The sequence below is a fragment of the Hyaena hyaena genome, unplaced genomic scaffold, assembly GCF_003009895.1.
Source record: "Hyaena hyaena isolate Hyena2069 unplaced genomic scaffold, ASM300989v1 scaffold_256, whole genome shotgun sequence".
Lineage (NCBI taxonomy): Eukaryota > Metazoa > Chordata > Mammalia > Carnivora > Hyaenidae > Hyaena > Hyaena hyaena.
Window position 1 is genome coordinate 95,181 of NW_024080885.1, and position 26,261 is coordinate 121,441.

Below are 26,261 nucleotides of genomic sequence, written 5' to 3' on the forward strand. Positions count from 1 at the left end.
CAGAGAAGGACAAATATCATATGTTTGCACGTATAGGAGGATTAGGAGGAACTTGACGGAGGAACAAGGGGGAGAAGAAGGGCGGAAATGGTGGGGGAAAGGGAGAGAGGCAAACCATGAGAGACTCTTGAATGCTGACAAAAACTGAGGACTGATGGATGTGGGGGGGCGGGGGGGATGGGCATGGAGGAGGGCACTTTGGGGATGAGCACTGAGTGTTATGTAGAAACTAATTTGACAACAAACTATTTAAAAAAAAAAAAAAAAAAAAAGGATTCCATCTTTTAGCTTAAGATTTCCAAATATGCCCTCCCTACTTTGGGGATGAGCACTGAGTGTTATGTAGAAACTAATTTGACAATAAACTATTTGTAAAAAAAAAAAAAAAAAAAAACAAAAAAAACAAATATGCCCTCCCTAGAGGTAACATCTGAGGTGTTGTCTCTCATCTTTATACTGAAAAGCTATGCCCAATTTCCCCAAAGAAGCAATTTTTGACAAGGAAGTACAAGAGGAAATCTGTAAGGTGAGGAGAGCCCCTTGGGAGAAGAAAGAGAAAAACAAAATGGAGATTGAGGGGACCAAAAATTATGTATCTGATTTACTCAAGACAAACATAAACACACATAGAGCAGTTTTGAGGCTTTGCAACCATAGGGCTGCAGGTTCTCTGAAAGAAAAAAAGCTCCCTGGTGATTTGATTTGTCACTTACTTTTCCTGGCTGATCACCGTCTGCTGTGCCTCCTGCATGGCTGCTTCTAACTTTGTAATTCTATGCTTATAAAAGGCGATGAGGAGATCTGTTTGTTTCTTCTGGAAACTCCACACCTACTAGGCAAAAATAGGTCTTTGAGACACACACACACACACACACACACACACCCATAACTCCTTTCCCCTTACTTCTGGTAACAAAGGGAAATCTACCAATTCATCCTTTAATGATCGTTTTCTTCTGGAGCATCTGGTCTAACTCATGTCTCCTCAAAACTAGAGGATTCGGCACTAGGGAAAGCCAAAGCTTCTCATTTCCAGAATAATGGCTTCTTAATATCTTAAAAAAATTTTTTTTTAATGTTTATTTATTTTTGAGACAGACTGGCATTAGCAGGGGAGGGGCATAGAGACAGAGAGGGAGACACAGAATCTGAAGCAGGCTCCAGGCTCTGAGCTGTCAGCACAGAGCCTGATGTAGGGCTAGAACCAAAGAACCATGAGATCATAACCTGAGCCCAAGTTGGACACTTAATTGACTGAACCACCCAGATGCCCCACTTCTCAATATCTTCATGAGAATATTCAGGCACAGTAGAACGGCCCTTTAAAATTACAATCTTTCATTTTGCACAAGAAGAGTGATACTCAAAAAGCTTTTTTAAGCTTAGAATTGGTTCTAATCTAACCTGTCTACTATTAGTTTGGACTCAGCTTCCACATTCCTAGCTATTACAGAGCACTGGTAACCAATTTACTTTCCCTGAGACACACACGTGGCACTTGCAGCCTGTTTATGCTGCTATAGTAAAGGAGAAAGAAACACAGGAGGAGATTACCTATTCCTGAATTTTATTTCTGGGCATGGGCAAATAATTTTATCTTTTGCTTTGCTTTACCATTTGATATACTGATGTGCCTATCAGGGGATTACTGAATCAGAGCAAAAGTTAATATTTAGAAAGTGTTTTAGCTTTGTCAGGCTCTACTTTTGAACACACAGCAGTGTTTATGTCTCATCTGCTTCCTCCCTACTCAGACTATAAACCTTTGTCTAAGGTCCTTCCTTAGATCTTGGTACTTTTGTCAGTGAAAACTTTTTGTTTTCACCTAATTTGTGAGTTGCTTTTACCACCTTACTACAGAATTGTACTTACAAGTTTATAGGGGCGCCCGGGTGACTCAGTCAGTTGGGCATCCGACTCTTGACTTCGGCTCAGGTTGTGATCTCACAGTTCTGGAGTTTGAACCCCATATTGGGGCTCTGTCAGTGCAGAGCCTGCTTGGGATTCTCTCTTTCTCCCTGTCTCTCTGTTCTTCCTCTGCTTGTATTCACTCTCTCTCTCAAAATAAATAAATAAACTTTTAAGAAAAGTTTATATAGCCTCTACCCTCTTTCCTTTCTACTCACATGCAAACTAAACTAATTCTAATTAAGTAAGATTTCATTATAGTTTTCTTTAGTTTTTTTTTTAACATTAAAAAATTTTTTTATTTATTTTTGAGAGACAGAGAGAGATGGAGCACAAGCAGGGGAGGGATAGAGAGAGGGAGACACAGACCAAAGCAGGCTCCAGGCTCTGAGTTGTCAGCATAGAACCTGATGTGGGGCTCAAACTCACGAACTGCAAGATCATGACGTGAGCCAAAGTCAGACGCTTAACCAGGTGAATCACCAGGCACCACAGTTTTTTTTTTTAAGTGTTTGTTTTCATAAAAATAAAATGTGTTAACTTTTGAAAATTTGAGGAGTGAAGATATAGGAAAAGTTGCTCAGAATCCCAGGAGTTACCTAAAATAGCGAGGGGTTGGGGAGCAATAGATGTTACAGATAAATGTAATGTTTAGCTAAGAGACAGTATCCCAAACATCTTAATCCATTCTTGGGCCAAGAAAACCTAAATCCTCCCATAGACCAGTTATTCTTCCCTTAGAGATCATCAAAGGTCCCATTTGTCTCATAAAAAGTTAATCATTTTAACTTACCAAGCTCAGTCCTCAAAAAGGATAAGAAAAAGATAAGGGCAATTGGGAATCTCCTCTCGAACTAGAACACATGACAGATGGCTGTTTTAAAGGAAAGAAGAGAAAAAGAATTCTCCTTTTAAGTCCCTCACTTTGCCGTCTAAATAAACTGATTTTTTTGTTTGTTTGTTTGTTTGTTTGTTTTATTTCTAGGAGAGAGAGAGAGAGAGAGAGACAGCATGAGCAGGGGAGGGTCAGAGAGAGAGGGAGTCACAGACTGAAACAGGCTCCAGGCTCTGAGCTGGAGGTCAGCACAGAGCCCGACGCAGGGCTCGAACCCACGAACCGCGAGATCATGACCTAAGCGAAAGTCGGATGCTTAACCGACTAAGCCACCCAGGCGCCCCTAAATAAACTGATTTAAACTACTCCCCTCCTGATAAGCACCCATGAGTACACATTACTGTGTTGTCTTTCTAGATTCTTGAGGAAGAAGAATTTATCCAACCCTAATTTGTACTTTAATTCAAATCAATAGCAAATCTGTCTAATTTTCCAGTTTTCCCCATACTTCCAACTTCACCACCATGTGTTTTTTTCTGAGCTAAAAGAACTTTGATCTGTTTTTTCTTTATTTATTTTCTTTATTTTATTTTTTATTTTTTTTACAAATAGTTTATTATCAAGTTGGTTCTTTATTTATTTTAAAAAAATGTTTTTTGAGAGAGAGAGAGAAAGAGAGCATGCGCACACATGAGCAGGGGGAAAGGGGCAGAGAGAGGGAGAGAGGGAGAGAGGAAGAGAGAGAGAATCCTAAGCAGGATCCATACTCCGTCATACTCAGTGAAGTGAGGCTTTTATCCCTGACCTTTGGGATCATGGCCAAAGCCAAAATCAAGAGTTGGATGCTAAGCCGACTGACCTAGCCAAGCTTCTCTGTTTTTTCTTTTGATTGAGAACTTCTTTTGCCTGTTCCTCTCCCAGACTTGCCCACCTCCCCCACTCTGTACATAGGAATTAGATCCCCCTTCTGCAACTCCAGGAATCCAGAATAGACTTAGTAGGGCCTTTTGCCTAGACCTAAGCAAGCCTACTTACCCAAAAACTGAAACGCGAATCCTAGATTTGACCATTCCAAGAAGAGTAAAGACAAATCCAGAAAGCAACCACTAGCAAGAGGTGTTACAGGAGAGGAACACATGCTTTTGCCTGATGCTAGAGAACAAATCTTTAGCCTATTTTGAATATACCCATCAAAATTGATTCTAAAGCTAACTCAGGAATGTATTTCAGTATTTAAGAAATCTTGATTGTTAGCAAACTCACTACTCTATCTCATTCAAATTCCTCAGCCTCATTAAAAAAAAAAAAAGTTTGGCTTCTTTTTTTTTTCCTAAAGAAGGACAAATTTTACTTACTTATTTTCTAAATTGGGGTTATTTTGTTAATAACATAGAACAGATAGTAATAGAAGTAGTTCTGTTGATAACATAAATGCTGTCTAGATGATGACAAGTATTAAATGCTGTTTATTTTATTGGAACAATGTATGAAACTACCTACTTCTAGACCCAGATTCCTTTTCTGTATTTCCATACTAGGACCAGGTAAGGGTATTCTGGTCTTCAGGCTCTGGATTCTCACTCCTTTTAGAATTGGTAACATGGAACATAATTTTTACTTTATTTGCTGAAGACAGTATTTTAAAACTTCAGTTCTGAAATAGGTCCAGTTAATGACCAGAGCCTGGAGAAAGCAAGGGAGAAACCACTAAAAGATATAGAAGAAGGGGAAGCTTGGTAGTTTATTATGATAGGACATAAGATATTTTGGTCCAATGTGGGGTGTACATTTTGCTGACTAATTATTTTTTAAAACAAGATTTTTGTTTGTTTATAAAAACTGATATATACTATGGAAATGAATATGATCTTGACCAACTTTTTGTACTAAGAATTGATTTCCTAAGTCTTACTTTTAAATGACAGAGGATTTTTTAGTTGAAGATTTATATTCCCATGCAATTTTAATGTTTTGAATATTTGTAAAGATGTTGCTAAGTTTTAGATTTTTTTAAATATTTATTTATTTTTGAGAGAGACAGAATACAAGCAGGAGAGGGGCACAGAGAGAGAGAGGATACATTATACGAAGCAGGATCCAGGATCTGAGCTGTCAGCACAGATCCTGACACAGGGTTTGAACCCATGAACCATGAGATCATGACCTGAGTAGAAGACAGATGCTTATCCAATTGAGCCACCCAGGTGTCCCAAGATGTTGCTAAGTTTTACAAATTTACTTCAAAGGCATTGGTAAACTCATTATCTACCTTTGATTCTCAAAACCTATTGGTTTGTCCATCTATCTTTTATGAAACTGACTCCCTCATAGTATCTAAAGGTCTTAGTAATTTTTTTAACTTTATTTATTTCTAGAGAGAGAGAGAGAATGAGTGGAGGAGGGGCAGAGAGAGAAGGCGAGAGAGGATCCAAAGTGGCTCTGTGCTGATGGCAGAGAGCTTGATGAGGGACTTGAATCCATAAATTGTGAGATCATAACCTAAGCCAAAGTCGGACGCTTAACCAACTGAGACACCCAGACTCCCCTAAAGGTCTTAGTATTTTAAATTATATCTCAAGGTAATCATACTGTTGAGAAAATGAATTTTCTCTTTATGGACATATTCCATCTAAAAAAAAAGAGATAGGAATGATAGAATTAAATATTAGCATTTTGCAACTCCTTAAAAAAGTTTTTTTTAATGTTTATTTATTTTTGAGAGAGAGAGAGAGACAGAGTGCAAGCAGGGGAGTGCAGAGAGTGATGGGGACACAGAATCTGAAGCAGGGTCCAGGCCCTGAGCCCTCTCAGCACAGAGCCTGACATGGGGCTTGAACTCAAAGACCGCAAGTTCATGACCTGAGCTGAAGTCAGACACCCAACCAATTGAGCCACCCAGGCACTCCAGCATTTTGCAACTCCTAATTACTTAACGGATCAATGTAAAGTTCATCACTGGCTACCATCACACAAAAGAAGAGAGAGAAGACCATTATGTCTCCACCTCTTGGTGGAGCACAACACTGCTATAAAGTAGTCTTGCCTCCTACCCACCCCCAATCAAATGATTCTGATTAAGCAAATACAGAGCACAAACAAGCATCATTAAATTATTCCACAGGGATAAAATGAGCAAAATCCACACTGGGGAAAACTCTCTATAAGACAAAAGACCATTTTCTTCAGTACTAATAAAAAAGAAATGAGAGGAAACTTATAGTTAAATAGAAACTTGAGACATTAACAACCAACTGAACTATATAGACCTTATTGAAACCCAATTCAAATTATTTAAAATAATTATGAACAGCTGCAGAAATGTGAACTCTGATTACTGGATAAGATTAGGGAATTTTTATTAAACATTTTAAAATATTTATTTATTTTTGAGAGAGAGAGAGAGAGACAAAGACAGAGACAGAGACAGAGCACAAACTGGGGAGGGGTAGAGAGAGAGGGAGACACAGAATCTGAAGCAGGCTCCAGGCTCTGAGCTGTCAGCACAGAACGTGATGTGGGGCTCAAACCCATGAACAAGATCATGACCTGAGCTGAAGTTGGACGCTTAACTAACTGAGCCACCCAGGCACCCATGAGTAGACCTTTAAAGAAGACATACAAATGGCCAGTGAGCACAGGAAAAGGTGCTCAACATCATTTGTCAAGAGAGGAATCCAAAACAAAATCAAAATGCGATACCACTTCACTGCACTAGGATGGTTATAATAAAAAACAGATGGGAGTTTATAAGAGTTGGTGAAAATATGGAGAAATCAAAACCCTCAAACACTGCAGGTTAGTGTTTATATTTAGAATATAAAATAGTGCCACTACTTGAGAAAACAGTCTGGCATTTTCTCGAAAAGCTAAACATAGAGTTACCATTTGACTTGGTAATTCAACTGCTACATATATATCCAAGAAAAATGAAAATATGTGCCCCCACAGAAACTCACATACAAATGTTAATAGCAGAATTATTCATAATAGCCAAAAAGTAGAAACAACCCAAATGTCTCTCAACTGATGAATGAATACATGAAACATATACCCATTTATATAACAGAATATTATTTGGTCAAAAAAAAAAAGGAGTGAAGTGCTACTGAAGTCTTAATACATGCTACAATATAGATGAACCTTAGAAACATCATATTTAGTGAAGGAAGTCAGTCAGAACAGATCACACATTAATTCCATACTTATGAACTGTCCAGAATAGTGAAACCTATAGGGATAGAAGGTAAATTAGTGATTGCCTAGGGCTGGGGAGGGTGGAGAGGATTTAGGAAGTGCCTGCTGTTGGATAGAGAGTTTCTTCTGGGGGTAATAAAAATATTCTGAAATCAGGTAGTAGTGATTGCATAATTATGTGAATATACTAAAATCACTAAAACACAAACTTCAAAGGGGTAAATTTAGTACATAAGGTACATGTCTATAAAGCTGATATTTAAAAGGTAGACAGGTATTTTATACTTCCCTTTGAAAATAATTTAAAAATACAAACTTCTTTTTACTTATATGATCTTTGATTATTTTCCTGTAGCTTTGTGACTTTCCAGAATCTACTATGAGTTCTCCACATTATTATTTTTTTTTTAGTATATGTGCTGCTGAAGCAAGCACTCCACATTATTATTTTTAATTTTTTTACATTTATTTATTTTGAGAGAGACCGAAAGAGAGAGCACAAGTGGTGGAGGAACAGAGTGGGAGAGAGGGAGAATCCCAAGGAGGCTCTACACTGTCAGTGCAGAGCCCAATGTGGGGCTTGAGCCCATGAATTGTAAGATCATGACGTGAGCTGAAATCAAGAGTCAGATGCTTAACCTCCACATTATTCTTTAAACTAATACAGTACTTTACAACTTTAAGAATACTTTCATAACATTATCTCACTTGATCTTTATAAGAACTAAGATGAGTATTATTATTTCACATTACATGTGAGGGAATATGAATGGTTCAAAGAAACAGTTACAAGATAGCAGGCAGATCTGGTCTCAATATTTCTACTTCAATAGTTTTCCCAGTATTACCCCCTTACCATGCTTCATATACTATATTAAAGGAAAACCTCAATTTTTCTTTAATAGAAATAAATAATAGAAAGATTATTCTATTCATTCTTTCAAAAAATATTTACTGAATCCTACTGTGTTCCTGGTATTGTGTTAGGAGGTTACATAAAAGATGAATAATATTAATACTGCCCCATCCTCCTAGGACAACACAAATGAGCAAACAGAAAATTATAATACAATATGGCAATATGGTATTATATTGTAGGTACTGTATGTACTTATCCCTATATATGCTTGGGGACATAATTTCTAGACAGATGGAACAGCATGTACAAAGGTCCAGAAGCAAGAAAGAAAATTATTTATATAAACAATTAAAATATAATCAATATGTCTGTATTATTGGGGTAGGAGGGAAAGGATAAGAGGTGAGACTAAAGGGATAAGCAGGGACCAAAGCAGGCCTGGCCCTATGGGCCATATTAAATGTTGGACTTTATTCTCAAAGCAATGGTTGTTTTGAATAGTTTTACGTAGGGAAATGAACTAATCATACCTATATTTAGAATGATTTCTTAGCCTTGATATGGAGAATTGATAGGAAAAGGAAAGACTGGACGTCACAAAAACTGTTAGGAAGCTACTATAGTAATTCAGGAGAGAAACGATGATAGATTGAACTAGAAGGCTGGAGATAAAGTAGAGACATTTAAGTATTTTAGAGAGACAGAACTAAGATGATTTAATAATGGATTGGATATGCAAAGAGAAAAAGGAATCAAGAATGACTCCTAGATTTCTGGTTTGGTCGTTATGTGGATAATGATTTTCACCTACCATTATAGAAACAACACATTTTCCTGTGTGTATTGGAGGGTGGGCAGGGTGGAGGGTGTTAAGAATACTGAGTTTGGCTTGGGACATATGGAAGATTAGTGAAGAAATCAAGTCAGCAAATGGATATATGTCTGAAGGGGGGGGCACTGATGATTTCTTCTTGAAACATTTCTCTTTCTTAGTTTCCTGTGATATCACACTCTCCTTGTTTCCTCTCAGTCACTGCTGCTCTTTGCTAACTTCTCTTCCTCTTCCACCTAATCACTGGATTTTGAAGGGGCTCCTCTGGGTGATCTCATCTAGTCCCAAGGTTTTAAAAACTATCTATATCCTAATGAGCTCTATACTTAGAGCTCCATCCTTGACCTATGTCCTGAGCTTCAAAATGGTAAATTTATCTGTCTTTGTGATTTCTCTCCCAGGAGTTCTAAGAAGCATCTATAACCTAATATCCAAAATGGTATTTTCCCTCAAATGGTCTTCTCAGCCTTGGTAAAGAGTACAATCGTCTTACTCAACTGTACAAGACAAAAACCCAGACATCTTCTTTGATTTCCCTCTTTTTCTCATCTTCCACATCCAAATCAACAACAGTTCTTCCTAGAAAATATCTCAGATTTGACTACTGCTCTCCATTTCTATTGCTACCATTTTAGCTCAAGAAGTATTGCTTAGTAGAAACTAATTTGACAATAAACTATTTGTAAAATAAATAAATAAATAAATAAATAAATAAATAAATAAAAAGAAAAATATCTTGAAAGCTATATTATATAGGTGAAATGGGTAAAGGGGGCAAAAAGTACAAAGTCCAGTTATAAAATAAATAGTTCTTGAAATGTCATGTGCAGCATAGTGATTGAAGTTAATAATATTTTTTGTGTAGATATGAAAGTTGCTAAGAAAGTAGTTCCAGAATATTCTCATCTCAAGAAAAATATTGGTTTTGTAACTATGTGTGGTGATGGAAGTTAACAAGACTTATTGTCATCATTTCACATCATACATAAATACTGAATCATTACATCGTGTACCTAAAACAAATAAAATATTATGTCAATTATATAAAAAAAAAAAAAGAAGTATTGCTTAGATTTCTCCTATAGCCTTTTAATAGTCACCCTGCTTCTACTCTTAACTTCTCTATGATCCATTCTCCACTCAGCAGCCAGATGCTCTTTTAAAATTAGAGAACTTTAAAATTTAAACCACTGGGTGGCTCAGTCGGTTAAGCGTCCAACTTCAGCTCAGGTCATGATCTCACAGCCTGACTTTGACAGCTCAGAGCCTGGAGCCTGTTTCAGATTCTGTGTCTCCCTCTCTCTCTCTGCCCCTCCCCCACTCACACTCTGTCTCTCTCTCCTTCAAAAATAAATAAACATTAAAATATTTTTTAATAAAATTATATATCAGATGGCTCAGTCAATTAAGTGTCTGACTTCGGCTAAGGTCATGATCTCATGGATTCATGAGCTCAAACCCAATGTCAGGCTCTGTGCTGACAGCTTAGAGCCTGGAGCCTGCTTTGGATTCTGTGTCTCCCTCTCTCTCTGCCCCTCCCCTGCTTGCTCACACTCTTTTCTTTCCCTCTCTCAAAAATAAACATCCATTTAAAAAAATAAATAAATAAGGGGCACCTGGGGGGCTCAGTTGGTTAAGCATCCAACTTCGGCTCAGGTCATGATCTCACAGTTTGTGGGTTCGAGCCCCGCATCGGGCTCTGTGCTAACAGCTAGCTCAGAGCCTGGAGCCTGCTTCTGATTCTGTGTCTCCCTCTCTCTCTGACCCTCCCCTGCTCATGCTGCCTGTCTCTTTTTCTCAGAAATAAATAAAACATTAATAAAAAAATTGGGGCACCTGGGTAGCTCAGTCAGTTGGGCGTCCAACTTTGGCTCAGGTCATGATCTCACAGTTTGTTGGTTCGAGTCCCGTGTCGGGCTCTGTGCTGACAGCTAGCTCAGAACCTGGAGCCTGTTTCGGATTCTGTATCTCTCTCTGTCTCTGACCCTCCCCTGCTTATGCTATCTCTCTCTCTCTCAGAAATAAATTAAAGAAAAAAACACTAAAAAAAATAATAAAAATAAATAATTAAATAAAATATAAATAAAATTATATATCAGATAATGACATTTCTGTGCTTAAAACCCTACCATGACCTACAAGTTCCTATATGTTCAAGCCTCTCACTGACCTTACCATGAATCACTCCCCCCCTTCCTCCCTTCCAGCCTTAAGGCGCATTCATTCATTTAACAAACATTTCTCATTTACTGAAATTGTACCAGGTACCTCATTAGCCATTAGGCAATACAAAGCTGATACCTGTCTTTTAAAGGTTTTGTTTTATTGAGAGACACAGACAAAGAACAAATAAAACACTTTCACAGAGTTAAGAGCAGGTGGGATAGGATTACAAAAGTCAGTGCAAAAATGTGCCTACAGGAATCAGGTAAGAGTTTACCAAAGAAGGAACCATTAGTGGTATGCATTTGAAAGATGGCTAGTTATGGATAAGGGTATAGTCTATGACCTAGGATTAGAAGAAAGCTCACAGGTCTATAAGGTGCTCTCCAATCCCCAAAGATAGTTTTATCTAGAGGTAAGAATTCAAAACAGGTAGTGTGATTAACTATTGGTCATGGAGTAGGACAGCAGAAAACAGCCCTTCCAGGTCATTATAGAGATCTGGGATGATTAAAACACAAGTGGATATTTATACCAACATGCCATTCATTTATATAATAATTTTTGAGTGTCCACTGCATATTAAAAATTATCCAAAGAGCTGGGTATATAAAAATAAAAAAAACCCTACCAAATCCCTGAATTTATGGGGCCTACATTTTAGTGCAGGATTCAGACAGTAAACAAGTATATAATGTTAGAGATAAGAGCTATGATGAAAAATAAAGCAGGGTAAGATAGTAGACAGTGCTGGAGCTACCATTTGAGATATGAGAGTCAGTAAAACTCTGACTGAGGAAGAAAAATTTGAGCAGAAGCCTGAATGAGGCAATCCAGAAATTACTTGGATCAGTTGTTCAACTTCACAGACTAGAAAAACACATTTTCAGACATTGCTGACTTTACCAAACTGGCCCTTCACTAAAGTGATGATTAACTGGCCCTTTCCATTTATTTTATCTTGATTATTTGACCATGTGTAATTGGCTCCTTGATTAGGCAGGTTAGAATTCAGACTACATATAATTTCTCTACTGATCATTAACTAATCCTGGGTTTAGTTATTAACCAAAGGTCTGCTCCTTCTCTGGTTCATGTGACCTTGTTTTCATTTCTCCCTGAGTCTCAGCTAGATTTTATCTCTCCATAATGTTAAATAGTATCTCAAATATGGTGGCTCACCCAAGCAGCTAAAAGCAGAATGTACTGAAAGCCTAATCCTCCTTCCTTTATTACCAGGGTTAGAATTGAGGGCTGAGACAACAAAGAAAAATTAAATCTACTATCTTCAGCCAGAATATGACAACGGATCATCTTTATGCTTAGGAAAAGAATACACTCATAGGAATGGAGAAGAAAAACTGTGATAAAATCTCAAGAAACATGCCAAGATAGAAATTCTATTAGGCTATGAAATAATCTCAGTGGAGAACTTGAGAGTGGGGGGGGGGGGGCGCGCCTGGGTAGCTCAGTTGGTTAAGCATCTGACTATGGCTCAGATCATGATCTCACAGCTCACGAGTTCAAGCCCTGCCCTGGGCTCTGTGCTGACAGCTCAGAGCTGGGAGTCTGTTTCGGATTCTGTGTCTCCCTCTCTCTCTTCCCTTACCCCACTCCCTACTCGTACTCTCTCTTTCTCTCAAAAATAAAATAAAACGTTAAAAAATTTTTGTATACATATAAAAAAAGAACTGGAAACTCAAAGGGGAAAACCAAAGTTTTCACAATTTGGAAACTCTCAAATGACTATTCTGTCTTCTCACCACTTCCTTCTACATTCCTATGGCTCTTGACCAAGTCAACGAAATACAAATATATCATGCTTTAGGGAAAGAAAACTATTGGGGCACTTGGGTGATTCAGTCAGTTAAGCATCCAACTCTTGCTTTTGACTCAGGTCATAATTGCATGGTTCATGGAATAGAGCCCCACATCGGGCTCTGAGCTGATGGCATGGAGCCTGCTTGGGATTCTCTCTCTCTATCTCTCTCTGCCCCCTCTCCTGCTTGTTCTCTCTCTCTCTCAAATTAAATAAAATTTAAAATAAATTAGTAAATAAAAATTTTTAAAAAGTTAAGAAAAATATATTTAAATTTTTTAAATGTTTATTTATATTTGAGAGAGAGAGAGAATCAGAGACAAAGCACAAGCAGGGGAAGGGCGGAGAGAAAGAGAGACAGAAACTGAAGCAGGATTCAGGCTCCGAGCTGTCAACACAGATCCCACTGTAGGGCTCGAACTCACAACCTGTGAGATCATGACCTGAGCCCAAGTTGGACACTTAACCAACTGAGCCACTCAGGCACCTGAAGAAAAGTATTTTCTAAAATTCAGGCAACCAACTGTAAACACTAAATAAAGAATGAAATATATATGCATTACTAAAAAAGGTTACTGAAAAATGAGAACAGGGACCAAGAAATCCCTTCTTCAATATAGGTCTTTAAGCAAAAATTTGAGAGCTAGCCCACTAAATCCACTGATTATAGGGTCAGGCCTATATATCCAAAGCAATTTTTATTTTTATTTTTTAAAATTTTGCTTTTTTTGAAAGCAATTTTTAGAAGATTCGTTAATCTGCACGAAAGATGATAAATCTCTTAGAACCTTCTTTATTCCTAAAAATTACTTACCATAGCCAGGAAGTACAAGGCAGGATATTAGCTACATAGTGGTTTTTACAGCCTATCACAGGTTTGGGGTCAGTAAAAAAGTTAACTGTTGAGATCTGTATCATCAGGGAAGAAAGCAAACAGAACAGCCAATTCTCTCCGTTGTGTACAAATGCAGTCTAAAGAGAATCTTTGATTTTAAAAAAAAAAAGATGCAATTAGAATTTGCCTGGAGAATCTGATTTTCTTCACTTTTGTGTCTCATACCTGAGAGATGTGACTAAAATACTGCAAAGCTGTCTCCACAGGACTTTTGAAGTATATCTTTTCCTGAGGTTTCAGCTATAAAGAGAATAAGACAAACACTGAGCATATCCACAACAGAATGAAATAAAATACCAGCAAATTGGGGGCGCCTGGGTGGCTTAGTCGGTTAAGCATCCGACTTTCGCTTAGGTCATGATCTCGCGGTTCGTGGGTTCGAGCCCCGCGTCGGGCTCTGTGCTGACTGCCAGCTCAGAGCCTGGAGCCTGTTTCAGAGTCTGTGTCTCCCTCTCTCTCTGACCCTCCCCTGCTCACGCTGTCTCTCTCTCTCTCTCCTAGAAATAAATAAAACATTAAAAAAAAATTTTAAAATACCAGCAAATATGGCAAAGGATGTACTGCAGCTTCCTAAAGCACGGGGTACTATTTCACTATGTTAAATATGAGGATGCTCACGACTGCCCTAGGAGATATAGACTATATGTTTTAATCCTCCTTACCTCGTGCTTCTATAGCAACAGCCACAAACAATTCTGTCTGCTGTTTACCCTTTTTAAAAAATATATAACAATTGCCATCTGCAAGTGTTTTTTCTTCTCTTTCTTTTTTAAAAATTTCAGTGCTTAGTCACTCATCAACTGTACTCTTTATATACTTCCCACAGGCCAGGAATGGGATAAGATGGTTTGTGGTAGGAGAAGAAAAACTTACATTATCAGAAAGAGCCAGATGCTTGCAGGCAGTTCCACAAACAGCACATTTTTCTAAGTGGGGGAAGGGAAAAAAATGTTCAGTTCTTATGGGCAAGAGGTAAGTTCTTCCTAAACATGGTAATAGCCAAGTAGAGCAAGAAACAGGCTCTTAGTAAATTTAGAGTATTTTTGTGCTATGAAAGGACATCTTGAGCTCTGTTCTCAAAATCAGTATTTCCAAACTAGTATGTTGATGACAAGTAAGGCTTTTACACTGTACCTCTACCTATTTCTTCTTTATAAATTCTCAACTTTCTTCTGCAGATGTAGGGCAGTTCTAACCTCCCCCCCCCCCCCCCCAGCAAGAGTATTAGAGTACATTTACGAGAGTAATAGGAAGAACACAAGAGTACCAATGCTCTTTTTCTCCCCACCTACCTGACAGTAGGCACACTGTAGATACTATAAGAAACTCCATTACTCCTGCCCGGTTCTCACTTTGCTAATATTCTTGGAACTTTCTCTGAAGCTCTCCTGCTCTCATTCTCTAATTAATCGAATCCGAAAGATGTAAATATTAAAATTCCTAACATTTAAGTTGAAATTTTAGTAGTGGTGCTAGTAATTGATTAAGATAAATGCCACATCAAGAGAAAATATCACATGACGTATGCTTTACCAAGACCAACATCTTCAAGGTGAGCTGCTGTTACCATAGTAAATGGTTTTGTTACATTAGCACATAACTTAAAAGGGTCATGAAATCCAAAGAGAGAAAAAGATCTTCTCCAGTAACCTTACTCTTCTCTCCTTGAGGACTAAAGGCTTTTCCCAGCTTTCCCTCCATATTATTGCCAGAGTGAGCTAGCCAAGTACAAGTCATTCTTCTATTTAAGAAAAACACAAAACAAAGAAACTTCCCCAGTTCTTCATCACTGAAGGATGAAGTTCAGGCCCTTCAGTTTTCTATATAATACCCTCCCCTCATCTGTCCATTGCCTGCCTCTTCAGCCTCATCTCTTAACCATTTCTTACTTTATTCTCTATGCTCTACCAGTCCCCTGCAGTATGGTTTTATAAGGTGGTATGCATGCCCTTACACATGATGTTCTCTGAAACTAAAATGATCTTCCCTGCCTTATCCACTTGGCAACTCCAGTTATTATTCAAAATTCTACTGAGGCAACAGCTCTTCTATGAAATCTTCCCTAATTAAAGCACCCTATCCTAAATCCCTCTTCTGGGCTATTTCTATACCTTGTAAGTATTTTGGCATTAAAAAAAAAAAAACTCTTAAATTCAGGTCTAATTTCTAGACTTAACAGCTGCAAGAACTTGGTCAAATCATCCTATCTGAACTAGTCCTTTATTTATAAAATGGGTCTACTAATAATTACCTCCTGGAATTGTGGTAAGGCTACATAAAATTTGTACATGTGGAAAATATTTTTTAAACTGCAAATGTATCACTACCACCACCGCCACCACCATCATCATGATCATCATTTCTAATCAAATTAATTTCACAAGCTAGACCACTTCCCATTAGAATGACTCTTGTTATCAACCAAACTTTCCCCAATTCCTATTCATTACTGTTATTTTTTTCCCCTTTCCTCTAATTCGTCTGATAACCTTGGCTTTCCCTGCTACTTGTCAAAACACTGACAAGTACCTTCTGGTGTTCAAGTAATAGATATTCCATTTGCTAAATCATTCTTTATTAATGAGTACCTCAAATTTCCATAATCAACAGTCTCCTACTGTATCTATACCACCTTTGGCCCAATATGTGATTTTTATCCCAAGCCACACAGAGAAATGGCTAATAATTATTACTAGGTTAAAAATATTTTTGCCTGAATTTAAAAACAGTTAAGTCACTCACCCAGAGTCACACACTTTTTACAAAAAATATGGCCACAGCTGGTGACAAAGAAATTGTCTCCATCTTTCCGGAAACACCAGTTACAGTGAAACCAATCCATTCTGGAACAGATAAAGACAAAGATTAAAAATACCCTGGAGCATAATATAATTATAGCTATTCCAAAATCTATGTAACAATGTTTGCTTAGCTTCTGTTATCTTTTGGGGATGTAGGCACTATTACTGTGGGTATTCTTGTTGGTTGTAAGAAGTACATATACCTCTGAAGTGAAAAAAGCAGACTGCAAACTCTATTTTACCATTTTTTAAAAAGAAAATATATATATTTAGAAAAGTATATATGTATATATTTATATTTAGAAAAGTAATGGGACAATGAGGTTTTTTTAATGGTGAGATTATGGGTATTTGTGTGTGTGTCACCTTTACATTTTTTTTGTTTTGTTTTCCAAGTTTTCTAGATTAATTCACATACCAATTTGTAATCGGGAAAAAAAAAAAAACCTTAAAAAAAAAAAGAACTGTCATGGCACCTGGGTGGCAGTCAGGTAAGCATCCGACCCTAGATCTTGGCTCAGGTCATGATCTTACTGTTTGTGAGTTTCAGCCCCACAACAGGCTCTGTGCTAATGGCATGGAGCCTGCTTGGGATTCTCTTTCTTTCTGCCTCCCCACCTCCTGCATGTGCTCTCTCTCTCTCAAACTAAATAAATAAATTAAAAAAAAAAAAAGAAGAACTGTTTATTTCTTTCCTAACAGCTCCCTGTGGTACAGTGAGATGGAACAAGGAGGAAGTACTGGACCAAATAATAGAAGCTCTCATATTAGCCACTTGGAACATATTTTATATAAGGAAAACATGGTTTGTGAATGATAACGCTGTCTCAGCTTGTACACTTTCCCTTCTACTCTACAGACACTCAGAATCATAGATCTGGGAGGGGCTTCAAAAATAATTTCACATTTTGCCCAATCCCATCATTTTTCAAAAGATATACTTGATGTTCACTGAAATTCAATGACTTATCCAAAGTTCCATCTTTAGTTAATGCCAGCTCTAGGATTAGAACCTGAGTCTTCTTACTCCGTGTCAGGTTCTTGCTACCACATCAGGTTCGCCTTTGTGTTAGACATGGCACCCAGACATCCTATATTTTCTGTCAATACTAATTCCATATAATTGGTGAAATACGTAATTATGTAAATGTGACTTTGTAAGATTTTTAAATGAAGAAATTGACATATTAAAAATACATAAGTGAGTTTATGAGCTGTGATTAGTTCATACATAGACACTGAGCTGTGATTAGTTCATACATATAATGAATTCACATGTTTGATTCCATGAATATGTTATTTAAGACTATAATATTAGTTTGATTTCCTTTAAAAATACATTAGGAAAATAATCGAAACAGAAGGTAACTTTTTTCCCCACCCAAGTTTTTCTTTAAAAAAAGTTTTTAAGTAGTTTATGGAGAGGTTTGCTTAAAAGAATGCTGGCTAGTTTGCACGACACTTTTAACATTTTTAACACGATTCACAGTAAAAAACTTGCTGAATAATCAGTTCAATGCAAAGGCTTTATACAGAGCCATGCATGAACTTTAGGTTTTGATTTATTGCTCACAATACACACAAACTTCTACCAGGTGAGTCTGAAGTATTGCTGAAAAGGCCCCACTATCTATACTCTACTTTGTATAAGGGCTGCAACAACAATTTTAATCAAATAGGTTGGCCCTTATAAGAAAGGCAGTTAAGGGTTTGTGAGAGCAAGGCTTGCCGGTTTCCGAGGGGTGAGGAGAATTTAGCAGTCTCAAGACAAGAATTCTTTTCTAACTACATTCCCTGCCCGCTTGACCGCCAAAATCTCATAAGCCCTGGAATCTCACCTAAATCATCCAGTTCTCCTCACGAAGAGCTGGAAATGGCGGGAAAATACACTGCAAGCCTGACACCAGAAGAAACAAGAGACTGGGCGTGGCCCGCGGCGGCGTGCGAGAGCCGTGGGCGGGGCCCCGGGCCTTGTGCTAAGTGAGTGGGTGGGGCCGGGGCGATGCGTTAAGTGAGTGGGCGGGGCCTGGGGTGGGCGCGAGGCTTGCGCAGAGCTCTCGGCTGCGTACTGGGCGCAAAAGTCGGGCTCTTGGTTAGCCGGCAAGAGGCAAGAGTGCCTCTTCTAAGTAGTTGAGGAAATTTTTCCTCCTTTGAGAATGGGAACAAGTGAAGAATATGGTCTAATCCCATTCAGGTTGCTGTGGAAACAGGGTAAGAACAAACCTAATAATGTTCCTATAGATAATAACACACTAGAAAAATTTGGTCACAAAGCAGATGAAAGCTTCAACCTAATATATATATTTTTTTTAAGTGAAAGAAGATAATGGGTGTTTGAAAGAATAGTCTAAATCAGAAATAGAAAAGTTACAAAGTAATATGGATAGAGAACAGATATTAAATAAGAAGTAACAATGGGCGCCCGGGTGGCTCGCTCGTTGACTATGTATGGTTCGACTATGTATGGTTCGTGAGTTCCAGCCCCGCGCAGGGCTCTGTGCTGACATGTAGGAGCCTGGAGCCTGCTTGGGATTCTGTGTCTCCCTCTCTCTGCCCCACTCCCAGTCACGCTCTGTCTCTCTCTGAAAATAAACATTAAAAAGAAATTTTAATAAGAACTAACAAATATCGGGAAAAAATAACTTTTCTCAGAATTAAAAAAAGAGGGGAAAAAAGCACAATTAAGGGCAGAAAGAATAGTTTTTCTTTAAAAATACTATTTTTTTCTTTAAAAAAACTACAAGATTTTAAGAGAAAGTGTTAGATACAGAAAACAAGCAGAAGACACACACACTCACACACACATTTATTCCCCCAAAGAAAACCAGAGAGCAATGTATCAGAACAAATATTTAAGACAAAACTTGGAACAAGTTTTCCTGAAATAAAATAAGGCTTAACTCTACATACACACCGTGTGTAGGAGAAAACTGACCCAGAACAGCAAAAGCCAAAACATTTTCTAATAAAACAATTGGTCTTAAAAGTAAGGAAAAAGCCCTTTGAACATCCAGGCAAAAAAAATACAAATCATTTATAAGGGAAAGAAAAGTAGACTGCCATCAGACTTCTCTACAGCAGCATTTTCTTTTTTTTTTTTTTNGAGAGAGGGAGTCACAGACTCTGAAACAGGCTCCAGGCTCTGAGCTGGCAGTCAGCACAGAGCCCGACGCGGGGCTCGAACCCACGAACCGCGAGATCGTGACCTAAGCGAAAGTCGGACGCTTAACCGACTAAGCCACCCAGGCACCCCTACAGCAGCATTTTCTGCTAGAAACAGGGAAAGAGCATTTTCAAGATTTTCAAAAAGAAAACATGACCCAAGAACTTTCTCCTTATATTTTTCTGCTTACATTGTGTTCAAGTATAAAGGCTACTGACAAAAAATAAATGTGAACACGAGCTTTTCCTGAGGAATTACCTGGTGGTCCTCAGACTTTCTGGATTCAGAACTCCTTTACATTTTGAAGTATTGGGGCGCCTGGGTGGCTCAGTCGATTAAGCGTCCAACATGTGCTCATGTCATGATCTCCTGATTCTTGAGTTCAGCCCTGCTTCAGGCTGTCAGCACAGAGCCAGATTCAGATCCTCTATTCCCCTCTCTTTGCCACTCCGCTGCTCACATGCTCTCTCCTCCTCTTTCAAAAATAAACATTAAAAAAAATTATTGAAGGCTCTCTTCCCAAAAGCTTTATTTTATGTGTATTATAGTTATCAATCCTTATAGTATTAGCATTTAAAACCAAGAAATTTAAAAAAGATTTATTAGTTCATTTGAAAACAACAATAAGCCCATTAAACATTAATATAACTTATGAAAAATAGTTATGTTTTATTCAAAAACAATAAGCCCATTAAGTATTACTATAACTTATGAAAAAATATATTTTATTTGAAAACAGTAAGCTCATTAAATATTAATATAACTTATAAAAATAGTTATATTTTCCAAAATAAAAACAATTTAGTGAGAAGAGTGGTAGTGTTTTACAGTTTTATAATCTCTGGGGCACCTGGGTGGCTCAGGCAGTTAAGCGTCTGACTTTGGCTCAGGTCATGATCTCACGATTCATGGGTTCGAGCCTCACATCGGGCTCTGTGCTGACAGCTAGCTCAGAGCCTGGAGCTTGTTTCAGATTCTGTGTCTCCCTCTCTCTCTGACCCTCCCCTACTCTCTCTCTCTCTCTCTCTCTCTCTCAGAAGTAAGTAATACATTTAAAAAAAAATTATAATCTCTTACTATCCGAGTTTACACAAAGCAGATTGGCACAAGGTCTTAGCTTCTACATTCAAACTGTTGCAGTATATACTGTTTTGGTTTAAGTGTGTGGAGAAGATCTGAACTCACCCAAATATGTAGTTGGAAAAGGCAGTAGCATTTTAATAGCCTGTTCAGATAATTGTGAATATTATTCCACCAAAATTCAAGAGGTGGGAGCTCGTTAAAAGCAGTTGCAATGTTCAATCTTAACACCATGCAACGAACATGTAATATCTTACATTCGGACCAAACTGGTCATTTGGAAAATACTGGTTCACTGAGTTATGCACATTGACATATTTCAGTATACAATATTAGGTACTGATACATTTTATTATATTATATTTTAAAATAACTTAAAAAAATTTTTAGTATTTATTCCTTTTTTTTTTTCAGAGACAGAGCATGAGTGGGGGAGGGGCAGAGAGTGAGGGAGACACAGAATCTGAAGCAGGTTCCTGGATCTGAGTTGTGAGCACAGAGCTCAACGTGGGGCTCAAACCCACAACCATGAGATCATGACTTGAGCCAAAGTCGGAAGCTTGCCTGACTGAGCCACCCAGGTGCCCCCAAAATCACTTTTTAATATATTACTACATATTTCATCAGAAAAGTCTTTGAATAGTGGGATGCTTGTCAGGCTCACAGTTGCAGATCCAAGTTTTCTAAAATTCTGATTTTTGTCTGAAAGCTTGAATTTTATCATTGGCAGCAAATACTGTCACTGTTTTCCGTGAAGTGAGAAGTTCATTTTGTTTATTTTTGAGAAAATTTCTACCAGATACCCAAGTGGAAACAACTATAGTTTGTTAGTTGTTCTTTCAAGTTAAAATGATGTTCTATAAAATAAGTTAGTTCAGCTCACAACTCAAACCATCACATAAATGGTTTTTCTAAATATAGTCTTAATTCTACTTAAATATTCTGGGTCATAGAAAAAGGAGACTTTTAAAAATTTTTATGAAATGAGCTTAACGATAGGGAAAATGAGAAAGATTGTATACATGAATAAAACAAAAGAACAGTCTTACTTGAGACTATTGATGCAAAAATCTTTTTTTTAAGTTTATTTATTTTGAGAGAGAGGAAGAGAAAGAACAAGTGTACCAGTGGGGAAAGAGCAGAAAGAGAGAGGGAGAGAGAATCCCAAGCCAACTCCATGCTGTCAGCATGGAGCCTGACATGGGGTTCAATGCTGAACTCAATCTCACAAACAGTGAGATCAAGACCTGAACCAAAATCAAGAGTTGGGCCCCCCACAATTTAAATAAGATATTAGCAAATAGAATCCAACAATATGTTGTAAAAAGTATACATTACAACCAAGTGATTTTCATTACAAGAATGAAACAATGGTTCAATATTAGGAAATCCATTAATGTAATTTATTATAGTGATACTTCTAAGAAGAAATCTCATGATGATCTCTACAGTTGCCGGTAAAGCATTTGTCATAATTCATATCCATTTCTGATTTAAAATTTCATTGAAGTAGAAATCAGTGGATATTTCTTTAACATGATTAGAAAGTATGTTATGTGTACATGCACATGTGCACAAAAGCTAGCATATTTTTAAATGAGGAAACACTTAAGGCATTCTTGCTAGTTAGAAATAAGACAAGAATGCCACTATCACTAAACATGGTATCAGAATATTTTTAAAAGGGTAAGATAAAAACATCTTTTTTAGCAGATTATATTATATATATCTGAAAGATCAAAGAGAATCATAGCAAAATGTAATAATAAAATTTAGTAAAGAATAACATGTTACAAAATTAATAAAAAGAAATACAGTAACCTTTACATATTAAAATAACAATCAGATGATGTAATAGGAAAGAAGACTCTAAAATAGCAACAAAGCAGGTAAAATGGTTAGGCAATAACTTAGCAGAAGTACACAAATGTATATGAAGAAAACTTTAAAATGTTACTGAAAGAGACAAAAATCAACATAAACAAATGGAAAAGTAAGTCCTGTTATTTTTTATTTTATTTCTTTACTTATTTTTAATGATTATATATTTATTTTGAGAGACAGAGAGCCCCGAAGAGAGGAGGGACAGAGAGACACAGAATCCAAAGCAGGCTCCAGGCTCTGAGCTGTCAGCACAAAGCCCGACCCAGGGCCCGAAACCATCAATTGAGCCAAAATCAGACACCCAAACTGACTGAGTTACCTAGACACCTTAAGTAAGTCTTGTTTTTAATACGAAGTGTCAACATCCTAATGATATCAGTTCTAAGTTAATTTATAAATATAACATGATCATAGCAAAGAATACCAGCAGGCTGTTTTCTGGAATTAAACAAATTGACCATAATGTTCACATTTTTAAAACAAACATGAATATTCAGGAAAACCCTAAAATTTTCAGGGTCCTGTGGGGTGGGTGGCTAGCTGCACTCAATATTAAAATGCATTATGAAGCCTTTATAATTTTAAAGGTATGATATTGGTGCATAGATGAGCATCCAGACCAATTCAGAAGACTAGGAAGTCCAGAAATAGAACCATGTACCTTTGGAAAATGTATGATAAATGTGGGGAATTCAGTTGGGAGGGGAATTGAATTTTTTAATAAATAGAATTGGGACAGGCTGATAGCCATTTGGAAAAAAATAAAATTGGGTCTATATCTTATATCATTAATCAGGCTAAATATCAAATGGGTCAGAAATCTAAATATAAAAATGAAACATACAAGTACTGGAGGAGGACATCAGATGAAAACTTATAACCAAAAGTGGGGAAAGCTTCCTATGACTCAAATATCTAGAAATGGGGCTCCTGGGTTTGAGCCCTGTGGAGCTAACAGCTTAGAGCCTAGAATCTGGTTTGGATTCTATGTCTTTCTCTCTCTGCCCCTTTCCCGCTCACACTCTGTTTCTCTCTGTCTCTCAAAAATAAATAACTATTTTTTAAAAATTAAAAAATTAAGAAACAATACTAGAAAAGAATGATAACTTTGACTTTAAAAAGACCTTTTGCGTGGCCAAACTCATACACATACATGCAAAACCCACCATAAAGTAAAAAACTAAGTGACAAATTGGGAAATATCTTCTATTTAAATCACAAAGGGCTAATAGCTTTAATATACAGAGAACTTTTAAAAAAAGAAAGCCAATGACTTAATAGAAATTTGAGCAGTTATTTTTTGTTAAAATTTATTTATTTATATTGAGAGAGAGAGAGGGAGCAAAGGAGGGAGAGAGAGAGGGAGAGACAGATTCCCAGGCAGAATTCGGTGCCCTGAATTCTAATTAAATTCTAATTAAAAGTGATGTTAAATTGCTATTGCCCAGGGGTGCCTAGGTGGCTCAGCTGGTTAAGTGTTTGAGTCTTGATTTCGGCTCAGGTCATGATTTCACAGATTGCAGGTTTGAGCCCTTCATTGGGCTCTGTATTATCGGCACAGACCCTGTTTGGGATTCTTTCTCTCTCCCTCTCTCCCTCTGCCCCCCCGCCCAAATAAATAAACTTTAAAAAGAATGTTTAAAAAATTAAAAAATTAAACAGCAATTTAATTAGAATTAACAAATTCCATATTGTCACCTCCACAATGTTTCCCCCCTACTTCTCTAAGTAACCTTTTTTAGTAATTTGTTTTATCTTTTCATGCTTCGGAGATTAGAAATTCTGAATTTAACTTATATGATTTCATCTTTTGGAAATATAATTGTATTACATATTCGAAAATATAATTTAAAAGCACTTCCTAAAAATTGGAGGAACAGGGAGATTGAAACAAATGAATTCAACTGTACATCAGATTGGTAACTTTTTAAGCAAGTTTATTGAGATAGAATTGGCATATAATCAACTGTATGTATTTAAAATGCACAGTTTGATAAGTTTTGACACATATATACCCTTGAAACTATCACTACAATAAAGACAGTGAAGATATCCATCATCTTCAAAAGTCTCCTCATGCTTCTTTGTGAACCATTCCTCCAAACCCTCCCCACACTTCACTCCTCAGATAACCTGGGTACCTAGTATCACCACAGATCAGTTTTCGTTGTCTAGAGTTTTAGCTCCATACCATCCTATGTACTCTTTTTTTGTCTGGTTTCTTTCATTCAGCTTACCTATTTTGAAATCCATTCATGTTGTTACATGCATCAATAGTTCTTTGATTTTTGTTGCTGACTAGTTTTCACTTTAATTCATTTCACATTTCTTTATACTGAGCAGTATGTATATACCAGTTTGTTTTCCATTCATCTGTTGATGGACATTTGAGTTTTTTTCCATTTGGGAATTATTGCAAATAAAGCTGTTTATTTATTTTTGAGAGAGAGAGAGAATCCTAAGCAGGCTTCGTGCTGTCAGTGCAAAGCCTGACATAAGACTTGAAACCAAGAACCATGAGATCATGACGTGGGCCAAAATCGTATGCTCAACCAACTGAGCCACCCAGGCACCGCTTGAGTTAATTTTTCTATATGGCATGAGGTATGGATTAAAGTTCTTTCATCTGTATGTGTGTATTGTTTTGGTTTTGTTTTCTGCATATGGACATCCAATTGTTCCAGCACCATTTGTTGAAAAGATTATGTTTTCAAATAGAAAAAGAAAAAGAAAAGAGGAAAGAAAGAAGGGATTATCTTTTCTCAACTAAATCGCCTTTGTCAAAAAATTAGTTGTCCAGGGGCACAGGGTGACTCAGTCGGTGAAGCATCCAAATCTTGATTTTGGTTCAGGTCATGATCTCACAGTTAGTGAGTTCAAGCCCTGCATCAGGCTCTGTGCTGACAGTGCAGACCCTGCTTAGTAGTCTGTCTTCTTTCTGCCCCTCCCCCAGTTGCTCTCTATCTCTCTATCAAAATAAATGAAAATAAACTTAAGAAAATTAGTTGTCCATAAGAAAACAATTCCATTTATGGTAAGATAAAAAAGAATAAAATACTTATGGGGTGCCTGGGTGGCTCAGTTGAGTAAATGTCTGACTTCAGCTCAGGTCATGATCTCACAGTTTGTGAGTTGGAGTCTCGCATCAGGCTCTGTGCTGAAGCTAGCTCAGAGCCTGGAGCCTGCTTCAGATTCTGTATCTCCCTCTCTCTGACCCTCCCCTGATCATACTGTCTCTTTCTCTCTCTCAGAAATAAATAAAACATTAAAAAAAATTTTTTTTAAACCAAACAAAAAAAGAATAAAATACTTAGGAATAAATTTAACCAAGGAGATACAAGACTTGTACATAGAACATTACTTAATATTGTTGATAATTCTACCCAAAGTGATACACAGATTACTATACACCCCATCAATATGCCAATGATATTCTTTGCAGAAATTGAAAAATACATCCTAAAATTCATGTGGAATTTCAAAGGATCCTAAATAGTCAAAACAATTTTGAAAAAGAAGGAAGTTGAAGAACTCACATTTCCCAATTTCAAAACTTAATGCAAAAGTACTGTACTCCAAGTAGTCTAGTGCTGGCATAAGAGTAAACATATAGACCATAAAATAGAATTCAGGATCCAGAAATAAACCTTCACATCTAGGGTCAATTGATTTTCAACAAGGATGTCAGGACCATTCAATTGGGGAAAGAATAATCTCTTCAATAAATAGTGCTGGGAAAACTGGATATCCATATGAAAAAGAATAAAATTGGGGGCATCTGGTTGGCTCAGTTCATGATCTCAAAGTTCGTGGGTTCAAGCCCCATGT

The 26,261-nt window shown here is 37.2% G+C and overlaps 1 protein-coding gene across 1 annotated transcript in view; it reads right to left on the minus strand.

The window, feature by feature from the left end:
* The window catches only part of RNF212B (ring finger protein 212B), a 29,177-nt gene extending 10,991 nt beyond the window's left edge, over nt 1–18,186 (minus strand). The window contains exons 1-5 of the mRNA XM_039245228.1: nt 18,145–18,186; nt 16,248–16,348; nt 14,379–14,431; nt 13,671–13,745; nt 714–829 (exon numbers count right to left, since the gene is read on the minus strand). Of these exons, the coding sequence (XP_039101159.1) occupies nt 714–829; nt 13,671–13,745; nt 14,379–14,431; nt 16,248–16,347 (344 nt within the window). The 5' untranslated portion in view covers nt 16,348; nt 18,145–18,186. The remainder of the gene's footprint in view (nt 1–713; nt 830–13,670; nt 13,746–14,378; nt 14,432–16,247; nt 16,349–18,144) is intronic.
* Nucleotides 18,187–26,261: the final 8,075 nt, after the last annotated feature.